Source organism: Lutra lutra, chromosome 15 (genome assembly GCF_902655055.1).
Source record: "Lutra lutra chromosome 15, mLutLut1.2, whole genome shotgun sequence".
In the NCBI taxonomy this organism is placed as follows: Eukaryota; Metazoa; Chordata; class Mammalia; order Carnivora; family Mustelidae; genus Lutra; species Lutra lutra.
In genome coordinates, this window is record NC_062292.1 from 18799141 (window position 1) to 18815639 (window position 16499).

The following is a 16499-nucleotide window of genomic DNA, read 5'->3' on the forward strand; positions in this document are numbered from 1 at the left end:
TTGACAATATTAAACCTAATGTACTACACATTTTGGGTACTGAAATATTTAATTTTGCATACATTAAAGTGTGACTTCGAAAAAAAAATTACTAACATTGTCCCATTAGGATATAATACTCTTGTCAACATTACCAGACGAACCTAGGATTTTCCCTTTCTTTTTTTTGCAGGATAACAAAGAGTAGTGATCAAAAGTATCACCTTCCAGACTACTTGAATCCAAATCATCTTTCAACTCCTCATGGGCAGACGGCCTTTGGCAAATCACTTAAACTCTTTACATCTCTGAATGGGATGATGCTTTTCTCAACTGTAAAATATGAACTTAAAAAAACAGTACCCACCACAAAGGATTGTTCTATTAATTGATTAATGAATTAATATCTAGAGTCGCGTGCAATGAAAGAACCTCTAGAACGGATTTAAAAGCATGGTGCAAACTAGAAAGCCCTTTGGGAAATTTATTTTCCCTAAATAAGATTCGGCCACTGCCTTTTATGGGAAATTGAGGTTAATTCACCTCTGCAAGAGGGAGCTGAGGACTCGTTTATGGCTGTGTGATTGATTAGCACGGTACGTATTAGAAAATGAACTCTCGATATCCCTGCAAGTAGAGATATTTTGTTTAAAATTATTTCTCCCGGGGCGCCTGGGTGGCTCAGTGGGTTAAGCCGCTGCCTTCGGCTCGGGTCATGATCTCAGAGTCCTGAGATCGAGCCCCGCATCGGGCTCTCTGCTCAGCAGGGAGCCTGCTTCCTCCTCTCTCTCTGCCTGCTTCTCTGCCTGCTTGTGATCTCTCTCTGTCAAATAAATAAATAAACATAAATAAATAAAATAAAATTATTTCTCCCTTTCAAAACTCAACTGTTCTCCAGAATATAAAGGAAATTTGCCACTTTAGTAACTAATCCGCTTTTACTATCCGTCACCTCCTTTGAACAGGAGAGCAGGTGGGGTTGGGGCAGCAGCACCAGCCAGAACAGCACAAAATCCCCGACGGGCAGGCAAGCCTCTGAAACCGCAGGAATTTCAAAGCCCACAAGCACGAATACCTGTTGCCGCAGGCCCTGGACAGAAGTTCGGGCGCAAGAGAGCCCAGGAGGCGTCGGCAAGCGGAAGGACCCGCGGAGCAGAAGAGGAAGAGACTTGCCCCGCGGAACCCAGGCGCGCGGCAGCACGAGGCACGGGTCCCCAAGCGCCAGCTCAGGGGCGGGCCCTCCCCTCGCCGCCTCACCCACACCCACTAGGTAACGCCGACGGGGCGGGGCGGGGGGTCTGCACGCGCGCGCAGCGTCTCGGGGACGCGGGGCGCGCGACTCTGCGGGGGCGCGCCTCCTCGAGCGCCGCGGGTACAGGCCCCGGGCGTGGGGGCACGTGGTGTGGCCGCCGGGGCGACAAAGGCCGCGGCGGGGGCGCGGAGTGGCAGCGGCGGCGGCGGCGGTGCGGGGAGCCACGGCGGGGGCTGCCACGGCGGGCGAGGTGGACCCGGGCGCATCCGGTGAGCGCGGCTCGCGCGGGGTGTTGGGACGGAGGGAGACCACCAGCCCCCAGGGGCGTGGGAGCAGAGGGGCGCGGGGACGGGACTCGGGGCTGGGAGGGGGACGGGGACGTCCCGGAGGAGAGAGGAGGGCAGAAGAGCTGGGACCGGAGCTAGAGGAAGTGTGAGCGCGACACCCTTCCGCCTGGAGCGAGCGTCCGCACCGCCGCGGGCGGAGGGACCACTCCCCTGGATGCTTCCAGGACCGCGTAGCTTTCCCTAAGCTCCTCGCCTCAAAGTGACCCGAGGCGGAGGTGGAGCGAAACAGACTTTAGCGAGGGCCTTTGAGCCAATCATTTTTATTTGTGGGAACTTGGTTATATTTCTGCATTTTATTTTTCTGTTGCTTTTTTTCTCCATTTTCTCTTTCTTTTCTACGTATTTCTCGAGTCATTCACCATATCCAGAGCTGCATCCTTCTTCTCCCCCAGGGGTTGTTTTTGTTGTTGTTGTTCTTTTTAACTTTGTCCTTTTAAGAGAATTGACTTAGGCAACTTGAATTCTTTGGACTAAGTGTTGTCTTAGTGCAGGGTTTCAAGAGTAATGCCCCCTCCCCAGCGGTTCAGTGTTAACATTCAATGTTCACACTAAGCCTTAGTTAGGCTGGAGAACATTCTGACCATTTGCTTGTGATGCAAGCTGTGAAGAATACCAAAGCTGGATATTGCCAAGTTTATTTAAAAATTCAATTTTATGAAATAGCAACCATTATCTGTTAGTGTTGTGATCCTTTTGCCTCATCTCTTCCTGGAGTTTCAGTGTCCACAAAGTCAGCAAATTTTGCTCACTTAGTCTATTGCTCTCTGCTGAAAGATAGTTTTGTTTTTTGTTTTTTTTAAGCCAGTCCTGCCCCCTGGTGGCTTGCGCTTAGAAGAGAGCTGGAAACTACCCTAATAACTGATAAAATTTTGAAGGAAAAACAAGTGTTTGAGAGAATTTTGAGGAGTAAGAAATTATCTTCCTCTTGGGGAGCTTTTCAGTCCTCCAGCTTTTCAGTGAGTTTTAAAAGTTGTCTGAAGTGGGAGATAACGTCATTCCAGATGGGAGAGCCTCACGAGGGAGAAAGCAGGCCAGACATGGAAACGAGCAACAGGGATCAGCTGAGCAAGTGCACTTCAGGCATGAAGCCATGGTGCAGAGACATACACCAGGGAGTTTGGTATTTCTCCTATGGAAGCCAGGGAGGAGTTAGTGGCATTTTCTGAGCACAGCAAAGGCAGGACCAGAAATGTGTGTGCCGCCAGATTAACCTGACAGCCTATGTGGGTTGGAGGAGGAGAGTGGGGATTAACGCAGTTCCCAACTCTGACCCCACACCCCTACGGCCTCTATGTTTTTGAAAATTTTTAACCAAATTGCATCTACATGCACTTAATTTTATTTTTTTCAATCAAAAGCATATATAAAACTACCCATCCAAGCTTCTGACAGTCCTAAGAATATCAGCGTGGTTGCCCTAAGTATGAAATAAATACAGCTAAAAGCTCAGAATACAGAAGTCTAAGGGGAACAGCCTGGTAGAGTTTGAATTAGGAGGTTTTAGTGTTGAACCTAGCTTGTAAGAGTCTTATCATTTGCACCTTCTTGAGCGCCTTTGGGCCCCTTGGACCTGAGGTTGTGCCCTTCAGTCTAGATAAGAAGTAACAAAGGGTAAGTTCTGAGAGGGGCGGTCGGGGGGGAGGGAGGATTGCTGGGAAGGAAGCTAAGAGCATTGAAACGGCTTAGTCCCGGAATGGACCAGAGTAGTGAGAGTCAGAGAAGCAATACCAGTAAAGCTGAGATGACAGGAAAGAGGGTGCTGGTAAAAATAGTAATACTTGCTAATGTCCTGTAGCCATCTGAGAAGACTTCATGGTTGTACTTACTATGTTTCTGGCACTCTTGTTAATCATTCCATGAAAATTCATCCATTTTACTCTCAACAACCTCTGAAATATGACTACTATTATTTACGGGAGTGAAAACTGCCTCGCAGAGAAGGTGAGTAACAGTTCCAGGGTCACCCCGCTGGTAAGTGCTGGAGCCAGGATGTCTGACTCCAGAGCTAGTGCTCCAACCCCTCCGCTCTAAGGAACAAAAGAAGAAATCTTGGGGGACAAGTTGGCAGGTGTCTTGAGTTCGGACACTTGCAGGAGTGCCTGGTGAAGATAAGCAGCAGGCATAGTGTCCGTCTCAGTTACTGCACAGACCTTCCTCTGGGATACACAGGGCCTGTGTCATGGCCTTGTGTTTTCCCAGAGGACCTCATTTATCTCTCAAAACCTCCCACAGGATTTTAGTCTCATCTTCAAACTAGGAAAAGTCAGAAATCCTGGAATCCCGTATATCAGGTTTTTTATATTCCGCTTTATTGCCCTTCAGTGCAGAGCAAAACTACTTGAAGGATTTGGGCTTAATTTCAGGAGCTAAGGACACGTATCTGTTTGTAAGGGAAAGTATCACATTGGCTTTCTACAAAAGCAGTGAATTCTGCCATAGTGTGCCCTTCCATGTCTTTGTCCTTGTTTTGTCCTGTTTTTGGCTTCAAGGGCTTACCAGAGCCAGAACTCTTGGGAGATACAGAGAAAGGAAAAGATAACGTATATGTACTCTGTAAGTTTATACTCCCATTTAGGGAGTCGAAATGAACAGTTATAAAGAGCAAACAAAATGAGATCGTTTGTAATTATTACATTACGTGAGTAAAATTTAAGCATAGCGGGCATTGTTTTTTTTTTTTTTAAAGATTTTTTATTTATTTATTCGACAGACAGAGATCACATGTAGGCAGAGAGGCAGGCAGAGAGAGAGAGAGGAGGTAGCAGGCTCTCCACTGAGCAGAGAGCCCGATGCGGGGCTCGATCCCAGGACCCTGAGATCATGACCTGAGCCGAAGGCAGAGGCTTTAACCCACTGAGCCACTCAGGTGCCCCAAGGCATTGGGTTTTTAAATATGCCAGTGACCTCAGGACTGTAACATACCCCATATTCTCTGTTACCCATAAACATCACTGGTGCTTACTCTAAGCTGGCTCTAAGCCAGCCATCTTTTGTCCAGTTGTCACCAAATACACTCTGATTATACTTAATTTTCTTCTGCAGTTGTTAGACTCTGCATTCGTCGTGGCTTTGAATTTTTTATGTCTTACAGCTCAAAAAATGATTAAGACTTCTGTGATTATTAAGTGGCAAAGCTGAGAGCTGAACCAGAAGTCGGCCTGTGGAATCCAGGCTTTTAACTAGGATACTCTGTTGCCTCTCACTGCCTGTTTTCCACAACTTCTAGACTTTTTTCCACTGGCATGATATGTGTGCCCTCTGTCAGATGGTGAGGGATCCTTTTGCCCCAGATGAGTGGGGTCAGGTTGAGTCTTTGAGCAGTGATCTCCCTGTCTGTGGAAGTCATCACCCAGCTACAATCTGGAAACATCACTTAGGTTACCTACATATTCATCTTTTTTTTTTTTTAAAGATTTTACTTATTTGACAGAGAGAGAGATCACAAGTAAGCAGAGCAGGCAGAGAGAGAGGGGGAAGCAGGCTCCCTGCTGAGAAGAGAGCCCAATGTGGGGCTCGATCCCAAGACCCTGAGATCATGACCCGAGCTGAAGGTAGAGGCTTAACCCACTGAGCCACCCAGGCGCCCCTCATCATTTTTTAATTGAACACAAGGTATCCAGCAGGTAACTCGGTGCAGGAAAAGCAAAGGCAAGTGAAATGTATTCCCTGTCCTTGGGAGCTTGGTCTAGTCGGGGAGAGGTGAATAGACAATTATGATAGAGTTTACGTGGCTTACTAGACAGGAAAAAAGGGCAAAACTGGTCAAAATTAGAATATGAAAGGATAGGTAAAATCTGAAGAAAGTCACCCTGAAGCCTTAAAACTCCTAAGTGTTGGTTTTAGGTGAGATTGTTGCTTAAAAGAATGAAGATATGGAAAAAGAAAGGGATGTCCCTTTTGTCCTGACCAAATTACAATTTAAGTAATAGTAATTTTTTATATACTTGTCTTCCCTGAGTTACATTCATGTTCTTTCTTGGGTTTGCTGTTGTTTACCCATGCTCTTTGAGGTTTCAGACTGCCTGAATTAGCTGTGTAGGCAATGTGGGAAGCCTTCTCTTAGTGCTTTCCCAGGTACTGCTCCCTTCTTGTCTCCGCCCCTTCTCCTGTCTGAAAAAACAGTTTCCTCTGCAGAATTAAGCTTTACATGTTACATTATTTTCGATTGCTCTGTGTGTTTGTGTACTTGTAAGCATTTTTCACAGTTCTAAACTGGGAATGGACTTTGCCTGGGAGTTTTATCATTAATAGACATTCCTTGAAGAAGGAGAAGAGTTATACTGTGTGTTTTACAGACTTTTTTCAGCAGCTCAATGGCCTCCCCAAAGAAGAAGCTTCAAGGTCTCGTTGCTGCAACCATCACGCCAATGACTGAGCATGGGTAACTATCATTTGGGCCCTAAGGGGAATCTGTTCTCCATCAAAATGGACAGAAGTTCTCTATAATCGCAGTCACTTAGATTCTGCACCTGTGCAGTACTCTTGCCAATGGCCATTTCTGTCAGTCATCCCTCCCCCGTACTGTCTCTGATCCCAAGTCAGAGAAGAGTCTCTGTATCACAAAGTGCAGAAAGAATGTAAGATACGGCATCTTGCCTTTCTCCCAGTATCTGTAGTGCCACGAAATAAATTCTCCTTGGATTTCATCGGAGGCCTGGCTTTCCCAAATGAGGCCAATGGAATTGCATGAGGAGAATCTCATTTTAGCAGGATTTGCTCCCAAGCCCTGGCCTGGCCCCTCTAGATCCTGTCCCTAGAGAGCTGCATGATTCCATCTCAGCCTGTTCATAGATGTGATGAAAATGTCCTCCCCTGAGGAAAGAGGGGAAGTTAGCTGCAAGGTGGACCCCATAGTATGTTTACAGTCTCATTTCAACATGGGTTAAACCCTGGGGGCCTGTGGGAGTGGGAGGTAACAACAGATGATTGCTGAGAACTCATTCCCCAGACAAGCGCCCTCACTCCCGGGGGGAATGTTATGGCAGGCCCTTTGCTCTTGCTGTCCGCTAATGGTCACATGCCACAGGTATAGAACCGCTCTCTGGACATTGCTGTGGACGAAAAGGGGATTTATGCACCTAGATCTAAATGCTTTTGACCCTTTAGAGGGGTCAATACGCCAAAACAGAATTCTGGTTTCTTTAAGCTTCTTCTTTCTCTATAAAATACAATAATTAACCTGTGTGTTGGAGTTCTGGGTGTTAACTTGACATAATCCATATAATGGTGCTCAGCACAGGGTCAGGAGGCCCTTAGGTCAGTTTATATGAACCAGACGGGGATGAAAGGGAGCTGCGGCGTTTAAGAGATCTTTCAGAAAGGCTTTTAATTTTTTGGTCTTCTATTGCTGTATTTATAAACCTTAACCCTACCCCTTTAAAAATAAGTGAAATTTCCTTTTTTTTTTTTTTAAGATTTTATTTATTCATTTGAGAGAGAGAGAGAGAGCCAGAGAGAGCACAGGCAGGGGGAGAGGCAGAAACAGGCCCCCCACTGAGCTGGGAGCCAGACATGGGCTCGATCCCAGGACTTAGAGATCATGACCTGAGCTGAAGGCAGAAATGTAACCATCTGAGCCACCCAGGCACTCCGATAAGTGACGTTTCTTATGACATAGTATTCTTATTCAAAGTTGGCCGTATCACAGTTTACCCTTAGATCACTGGAGTTCAAGACCTCCAGTTTCTAAGTTTCATGAAAAATCCCATCTAGGGCGCCTGGGTGGCTCAGTGGGTTAAGCCGCTGCCTTCAGCTCAGGTCATGATCCCAGGGTCCTGGGATCGAGCCCTGCATCGGGCTCTCTGCTCGGCGGGGAGCCTGCTTCCCTCTCTCTCTCTCTCTCTCTGCCTGCCTCTCCATCTACTTGTGATCTCTCTGTCAAATAAACAAATAAAATCTTAAAAAAAAAAAAAATCCCATCTAGCTCTGCATCAAATTCTTGCTGAGATGGCGTTTAGATTACTCAGTGATTCATAGCAGTTTTTTTCCTGTTGCTTCTCCATTTCCATAAGTCCAGGGAAAGACTGAAGTCAGCTCGTTGTTGATGTTTCGCTGCTTGTTGGACCAATAAAACAGATCATGTGATTGCATGAGCAGGCAGGATTCACTTCCTGTTACTGAGAAGGATCCTGTTTGCAGGCTGACTACAACTACATCTGGTTGATGCTGCTTTAACCTTTTTAATCAGAGCCCGCAGCCTAGCAGAGACCCCCTGAACAGGCTCGATTGTTCATTTGGGACTCACTGAGAGTTTTGGTGTGTTCTTCCTCCCTATTCTGCTGTTTCCCGGAACATCAGGCCCCGTGTATGGAGATAAGTGACTCTGTTTTCTGGGTCCTTCTCCCGTCCGCAATACCTCTGGCCCTTCTTCCTCCATTTCTGTTTCTTCTTTTTTTCATCAATTCTTTTCTCTTCTAGGATTTTCTAGGACCTTCACTTTCCTGATGTGTGCAGTCAAAATAAGAATGCATTTTTTTTTTTGCAAGGACCTTCAGAATTAAATTAAATTGAAATGTATATCAGTACAGAGCACATAGTAGGTTACCAGTAGGTCGTACTGGCATTTTAACGTACATATTCCAGTTCAATCTTTGTAATAACTCTGAAAGAGAACTGCCATCTCGGTTTCCACAGTTGATGAGACCAAGACCCTAAACATTAACACAGTGCACCCAGCCATGGAGCCAGAGAGAAACGTCTTTCTCTACCCATCTCAACTCTTATCTTTCTGCACTAGAGTAGAAGACACTTGCTTTCCTTAGTTGTTTCAAGAAGTAACTTCTTCCCTTGGCCAAGTGCAATCATTAAACAGAAAGTCCATTTCATGGGCACCTGGGTGGCTCAGTCAGTTAAGTGTCTGCCTTCAACTTGGTCATGATCCCGGGGTCCTAGATTGAGTCCCACATCAGGCTCCTTGCTCAGAGGGGAGCCTGCTTCTCCCTCTGCCTGCTGCTCCCCTTCCCCTTGCTTGGGCTCTGTCTTTTTGACTCTGTCTCTTTTTCTGACAAACAAAATCTTTAAAAAAAAAAAAAAAAAAGAGAGAGAGAGAGAAGAAAGTCCATTTCAGATTGGCCAAAATGTCAAAAAAAAAAAAAAAAGTTTTCTCCCTCAGATGCCTTTGGCTTCACCATGGAAATCCTCACAACACGCTGTAGTAAAAACAGGCTGGTTACCCCAGTCAGAAGGGGCCTGGACTGCCGGAGTTGGAGTTGTGTGTTGTCTTTTGAACTGTGTTGGGAGACTGTATAACCCAGATTCCCGGAACAGAATGTTTTCTGGCAAGGCAGGGAAGTTACGGTCCCTGAATACTTCTCTGCCGAAGGGGTTTTAAAGTAGCCAAGTAGTTATTTGGCCAAAAGCACAAATAACTTCCATCTGATTTTGAATGGTGAGAGTTATATGTAAAAGGCAAAAAGAAAAAAAGGAACATCAAATTTTCTGACATGTGTCCCAATTATAAGAAGACCTCCCTGGTGATTCTGTATTCTCAAATAAAGTGAAAGTCTTTCACTTTGTGTCATACACTAGGAGAGGAAATGAACAGCAATCGAGATTTTTCTCTGAAAAGCCACTTCAGAAAAATTCTGTTACTCTTCTGTCCTAAGAAAAGAGATACAGCCTACATGCTGTTTCAGACTATATCCACTCAGGGCCTCAATTTGTTGCAAAAATAATTGGATAAACATTCTCTCCTCTTACATGGTTTGGAAGTAAACTGAATGTCCGAAGGTAGAGGACTGGCTAAATTCTTTTCATTCATGCAGTGAAATGCTGTGTAGCCAGTATAGGAACAGAATGTTTGAAGATGTGGGAGAATACTCAATATGGCATGCTGAGTGAAAAAATGATTATAATATTTGTACAATATGGCCATATACATTTAAGAAAATCCTGCATTGTGTGTTTGTGAATAGAAAATATCAAACTAATAAGAGTGATCATCTCCAAGGAGATAATGAGTGGGTTTTTCCGGTCCTTTTTTATTGTGTGTACTTCTCAAAAATAAATGACAAAGCTTCTATAGCATGAAAAATTAAGAGAAAATCATGGACCTAAGGCAAAGAATCTGAACCTATGGGAGTTGAAATTAAGATACTAAATTGGAATTAAGTAGGGGAGTGACTTCAGCAAGCATGGTATTTGGTTCAGAGTCATTCAGCCCTGAAGAGGCTAATACTGAGATGTGTTCTTAGGGCTCATGAAGGAAGAGACAGGCCATGGAAAGCAAGTCCTGCCTTTGGAAGAGAAGTGGCTTGTGCCATCTCTCACTTTCATGAGCAATGAGCCCAGACCGCCATCCAGTGGGGAGGAGAATAATCCAATCTTACGGCTCCCACTATCTCTAGTGACTTCCAGATAGCTGATACAGTGGCTGCCCACCCACCACGGAGAGTCAGATTACAGTGGGAAAACAAGGAAGGGAACAAGGTCCCCAGAGAGAATTATCCTGCTCCTACCTTGGCCCTGCTGTTGGGGTACCTTTGTGACAGCTAGGATAACAGCTCTGGGTGATTTCCCTGCGCTCACTTGTGACTGTAGCCACTGAGCAATAGTGCCAAGGACTGCAAACTTGCCCCTCTAGTCAGGCAGAGACCTGAAATCCCTGAGGTGGTCTGGGGGCTTCTGTGCCTCCAAAGGGGGCAGCCATGGCTCTTCCCCACCATTCGGTGCTATACAGAAATATAGGCCTGGTCTTGTCAGATCTGGCTTTTCAGTTTGTTTGTTTTTTTTAACCAGAAAACAAATGTTTAATAGCATTGTGAAAGTCAAAACACATTTAGGAGCCATCTCTTTTCAACCTTTTTCTCTCTCTAAGAGGACTTGGTAGTTCTAAAAAGCCATCTGTCCAAGGACATTTTGGTGTGACTCTGCCACTGCCCAGAAATTCCACTGTTAGTGTCACTCTCGTAGGCTAGGGACATTTTGTAAGAAGCAACAAACTGCTTTCTTAAAGGGATAGATAATGTATCACCCGTTAGCACCCCTAACCTGAGGGAAATCGTAGCTGTCATCCAGCAAAGCCTAAAGGAGTAGGGGGTGAGTGTAAATGGAAGTCACTTCACTGAAGCCACAGAGAGAAGTGTGGAGTTCACTGAGGAAGGAGAAGGAACCGTGGATCTCATATGCGGGCCTACATCTGCCTAAGGGTGCTGCCAACTCCGTGGAAAGAGAAGGGCGCCAGAACAGGGCCAGACAGATAGCAACTCAAGAACGACAGAGGGAAGGAAGTATGAAGGTTTTCATCCTGTTTATTCCATAACCACCTCCTCCTCAAAATCTCCTCTCCCAGCCTCCCTAACTGGAATGATTAGTCCCTCTTCTGACTCTTCTGAATCCCTATATACTTTCTAACTCAGTCATAGCCCTCAGCATACATTCCTTAATATTCTAGTTACTCTAGTCCTTAATATTCCTTGATATTCTAGCCATCTCCTTTCCTCAGTTAATAATGAACTTTACGTGTATCCTGCAGGTGTGGGGATAAGCCGCTTTGAAGGCAGAGATCATGGGTGTTTCATCCTCCTTGAGTTCTGCACTATGCAGGTGCAGAGAAGGGAGAGTCAGGTGGAAAAGGCCCCGTGCCTGCCTTCAGGAAGTCCTTCCTCTAGCCTGGAGGGTGGGCATAAACAATTTACAAAATGATCCTCGTGGTAGTAGGGATGTGAACTTTGATGAGGGTATGAGGTATATGTGAGGTATTGCCGGGTTTCATCATGAGAAGCAGTAACAGCAGTAATGACTGGGTGTTTCATTGGAGCCGAGTAGAATGCTGAGCACGTGTAGTAGACGGGCCACTAGAGGCAGACTTGGTGGTGTGGGCCCCTACTGAGCTTAGAGTCCACACTGGGGATATATACATACATACCCCAACAGAAACAGTTTCTCTCCTTAAGTATTTCTGAAAATAGAAACAATCTCTCTAGCTTCCCTTTCCAAACGATGAAGCATCAGATTAAACCGAAACAACACACAGAGTACAGTACCTACCAGCCTTTGACCATTCAGACCTCTCCAGGCTCCTCAGTGAAAAAGCCAGGCCAACTCTAGGTGATCTTGAGTACTGGGCTAGGATGGGATTGGGGAGGTGCCAAGACTTCAGTGAAAGTGCTTGGGAGCCATTGCATTGGAATCTGTGATTCCAGCATAAGCTGTGGCCACTAGGTGTATTTCTTGTTTCCAGTCTGTGATTCGAAAGTGTGATTAGGAGCTGTTTCCTTGTTGCTTGCTTTGGTAGGGGGACATCGCAAGTCGAAATCGGGGTTTATAGCCTGCAAACAAAGCTGTTGCTGATTGTTCCTGCAACTCAGAGCTTATGGCAAGTGGTGAAGGGCTGAGGGAAGCAGCCAGGAGCAGGTTCCAAATGGTCAGGACTGTCCGAGGGGTGGACATTTCAAGTTCAGCAGGTCAAGCTAACTTAAAGGAAGGTGTTGACATAGATTGTCTAGGCAGATAACTTGCCTTTCCTCCCTTTAGGTGAGAACAACCTAACTTTGTTCTGTTGTGCATTCAGGGAGCCTCTCTGCTCAGCAAGACTGAGAGGCCAGGATTCGTCATTTGAGCAAGTGGGGCAGGGAGGGGCAATGTTACAGTTCCACGAGCCATTATGGAGGGAGTGTGCTCCCCTTGGGGGCCTTACAACTGCCCCAAGCGCACTCTTCCCAAGTGGCTGGATCAGATGTCATTGGCATGTTGTGGACAGTGATCACCTGTGCATTCTTTGCTTTTATCCCTTGTGTTTCCTGTTACCTTTGACAAATACCTTTTGACGTCTTTGTTTTCTGTATGCATCCAATTTTTTGTTTTGGTTTGGTTTGTTAAGGAATACAGAAAGTAAAAGGATGTTAATAAGTATGAAATTAAACAAGGATTCTCTGGCCCCCCATTGACAAAAATGTAAATGGAGCCAACTAGTGCTTTCTGTCCTTGGGGATATAACCATGGCTTTGGTGACATATGACACCCGTTAGAGCCATAGCCACATTTTTCCTTTGGATTTTCACTCTCCACCCCGTCGTCCTCACCTGCATTTTGGTTAAGAACGGGTCACTTTATATGATGTGTGTATGTCAATTTCTAGATTTTAAAAATCAATATGATTTTAAGGAAAAGAACCCTTATTGCCTTAAGCATCCGATCCTTACAAGGTCTTTGCCCTTCAGACTGCTGAGTATATGCAGATCACAAGGGGATCTTGTTACAATGCGGATTTTGACTGGGTGGGACTGTGTGGGACCTGGGACGCTGACCTTCTTGCAGACCCCCCAGATCCCTATGCTGCTCTTCCAATTCTCATTTAACCATGGCCCCAATCATCCTTTTTCCCCAAAAGGGCAAAAGATTATTAAATAATTACTTTTTAAATGTTTCTCCTGGGGATGTTTAAATTTGCGTGGGGTAAAGCCTTTGTGATAAAATAATGGTGTGTTGCTCATGTCAGTGACGCATATATGGATAAGTAGAGAAATCACCAGGCTCAAAAAACAAGGAAAAATCCAGGCATTATTTAGAGCAAGTTAAGAATTTTACAAATTGGCTAAGTGGACTTTTTTTTTTTTAATTCAACTTAATTAATATATAGTGTATTATTAGTTTTAGGGGTAGAGTTGAGTGATTGATCAGTCGCATACGACACTCAGCTCTCTTTACATCAAGTGCCCTCCTCAATGCCCATCACCCGGTTACCCCCTCCACCTATCTACCCCCTTCTCTCTAGCAACCCTCAGTCTGTTCCCTATGGTTTGCCTCCCTCTCTTGTTTTTGTCTTATTTTTCCTTCCCTTCCCCTATGTTCATCTGTTTTGTTTCTTAAATTCTGCATATGAGTGAAATCATACGGTATTTGTTTTTCTCTGACTGATTTATTTCACTTAGCGTAATAAAGCTGGGTGGACTTTTAATAACTATTAACAAAAGAGAGCAGTTTTATAGATTTGAGGATTGGTCAAATAATAATCTAAAAACTAAACATGATTTTTTTTTCCCATTTTTTTCCGTGTGTCCTGTAGAGAAATCAACTTTTCAGTCATCGGTCAGTATGTGGATTATCTTGTGGAGGAACAGGGAGTGAAGAGTATTTTTGGTGAGTCACCTTCAGACATTTCTCTAGACATCTCTATCCCGGTTCTTAGAAAGCAGCTCTCACCTGGTTGCTAGTTAGGAGGTCACAGTGTCTTCTGTCATAGGTTATGACTGAGCCTGGCTAAGCTAAGTAAAATTTGTGAATCTAGACACTCATCAGTTTTAGACCTGGAAAGCACCTCAAGAGATTACCTAGTTCAGTGGTATACCTTCAAAACAGATAAGGTATTATTTTTAATCCCACCTTGAAGAAGAAAATCTATGGCTCAGATGTTTTTAGATGTATTTAGGGTGCCTAAAGGCACTTAGCCAAAAATGGTAGAGTAACGGCGAAATCCGGACTTCTCTCTCTTAAGAATGGGCTTTTTTGTGTCTCACTCAGACCTTTCATGTGGTAACTGTGGAGAGACTCTAAAGGCAGCACGCGAAAGATTCACAGGTCCAGCAGTTACACTGACTTATTTCATAGCCGATGGATTCAAATCACATCTTGCACACTCGAGACCTAAGAACTGTACTTACCTGTGACCGAGTTGCCCCTTGTGTGGTGTTGTAGGTGCTTGGCTTAGACTGGACACCACAGCTTTTTCCTAAGTGGCTGCTCTACCAGCAGGGGTCCCCCAAGAACTGGAAGCATAAGATCATAATTGAGGCAGGTAAAAACTCTGTGAAAAGGCAGTCAGGACACACGTCAAAACCAGAACCTAAATACAGAACCACTTGGTGTCCCCCCACGGCTCCAAGCCGTGGCCAGCAAAGACTGATTGTTACCCTTCAAAGGGCCACAGATCTCCCCTGGGTATCAGGAAGAAGTAGGAACATCCCTACTCGTACAGCACACTCAAGTGTCTTAAGACCCCAAAGGAGTGATAAAAACACTCTTTCCTACTCTCACCCCGCCTTCTCTGCCCCCGTTGAGTGCTCAGTATTTGGAGATCCAAATCCATTAGGCCCCAGTAATGTATCCTAGTGCCGTTTGCATACTTTCTGTGATCCATTAAGAGATTATCATATTAGAAGGGAAAGTTTTGGAAACACACAGCTTTGGATTCAAATCTTTTTAGTGATTCAGAATCTCATCTTTGCATCTATAAATGAGAAGAAGCATTTGCACTTTGCAGGGCTGTTGTGAGAATGAGTGGCTATTATAAGAGTGCTTAAATAAGAAATATTAATATCCTTGGTGTTTTCTTATGAATTACCATGAAAAAATTGTCCTAGAGTGCTACTGTCATGCTAAACTATAGAGTGAGGTCTTTGTAGATCTGTAGTATGCACCACTGTCCTTATGACCCCTTTGACAGCCCAGTATTGGGTGGTTGTGATTTTCCTGCCATTCAAGCCCAGATAATAGAATTAGGTGGTGTGATTGGATATTTGCCTAAAATGAGGGCAGTTATCTCAGTCTGTGTTCAAATACTCACTCCCCATCCCTGATAGCAAGGACGGATTTGTCATTACAAGTCATAATTAACCTTCCCACTGCTTGGAACAAGGTGAAGATGGAAAGAAGAGAATCTTAGATAAAAATGGAAACGTGGCATTTCCCCTCTAGATTCCAACCTCTGATCTGTCCCCATGTCCCTTCCCCTTAAGCAAGGAGTTCTGACCCTGCACTTCCTGTGTTCGTGTTGGAGGAGCAAAAGGAATGGGTTGGCCCCACTAACTGACTCTCTGTTTGAAACAGTGAATGGCACGACGGGAGAAGGCCTGTCCCTGAGCATCTCAGAGCGTTGCCAGGTCGCAGAGGAGTGGGTGACCCAAGGGCGGAACAAGTGAGTGGCGTCATCAGGATAAGGGCGCCCTTCCACAGAGCTGTCTAGAGGACGGCTCTTTCCCGATGACACAGCCTCCCACCTTCTGGCCAGAGGTCAGGCTTGAAGCATGGGGATCCTGGCGCTGTGGCAAGGAGCTGAGGCAGAGGAGTGCCCCTCCTTTCTGGGTGGAAGGGCAGCCAGGCTTTGAGGCCCACCCAGCTCCCAAGGGGGCCATCTGGAAGCTGGAAGCTGCCCCTTATCTACCTAAAAGCTGGTCCCATTGGGTTACTTGTCCTTGGGCTGAGGGAATAAGAGGAGAAGGGGCTGGTGATGGACTCTGCTGTCCCCTGGCTCTTCTGAACAACTCCTTCCCCTCCCAGGATGGGTTCCTGATGCTTGTATCCACTCTTGCTTCCCTATGTCTGTGTGCTCTGTGGAGCTCTCCACGGTGCTTCCTTTTGTAGTCTTAGGGACTCAGTTCATGCCATGGCAGACAAATAGGGCAGGATCAGTTCAATAAGCACACTCAATTAACACTCAGCTTTATCTGTTGTCTGTTCTGTTGTGTGTTACTATGCTCTGTGCCCTACGGGGGAGATGAAACGCTCTCTGACTTTAGCTTGCTTGCCATTCAATGGAGAAGTCAGATCATGAAATTTAACACTGATTCTTTTTTTTTTTTTTTTTACTTTTGCATTTCTTTATTTGCATCTGTGAACTGCTTCCAGTAACAGGAAATAGGGAAATTGAGCCAAGGTGATGACTTTTACTTACCTTCTTTTTTTTTTTTTTTAATTTTTTTAATTTTTTTAGCATAACAGTATTCATTATTTTTGCACCACACCCAGTGCTCCCTGCAATCCGTGCCCTCTACAATACCCACCACCTGATGCCCCCAACCTCCCACCCCTCACCCCTTCAAAATTCTCAGATCGTTTTTCAGAGTCCATAGTCTCTCATGGTTCACCTCCCCTTCCAATTTCCCTCAACTCCCTTCTCCTCTCCATCTCCCCTTGTCCTCCATGCTATTTGTTATGCTCCACAAATAATTAACACTGATTCTTCTGATAAATAACATAAAAAGGGA

General features: G+C 45.2%; 1 protein-coding gene across 3 annotated transcripts in view; it reads left to right on the forward strand.

Moving 5' to 3' along the window:
- The first annotated feature begins 1125 nt into the window (after positions 1–1125).
- Positions 1126–16499, forward strand: part of NPL (N-acetylneuraminate pyruvate lyase) — a 34555-nt gene continuing 19181 nt past the window's right edge. Inside the window, exons 1-5 of one of the 3 annotated variants that reach the window (XM_047705185.1) lie at positions 1371–1422; positions 1456–1500; positions 5874–5959; positions 13583–13656; positions 15343–15430. In XM_047705185.1, coding sequence (XP_047561141.1) covers positions 5892–5959; positions 13583–13656; positions 15343–15430 — 230 coding nt within the window. In that variant the 5' untranslated portion in view covers positions 1371–1422; positions 1456–1500; positions 5874–5891. Of the gene's footprint in view, positions 1250–1370; positions 1423–1455; positions 1501–5873; positions 5960–13582; positions 13657–15342; positions 15431–16499 lie in introns of those variants that run through there. The other 2 variants (XM_047705183.1, XM_047705182.1) reach the window with 2 other exon arrangements.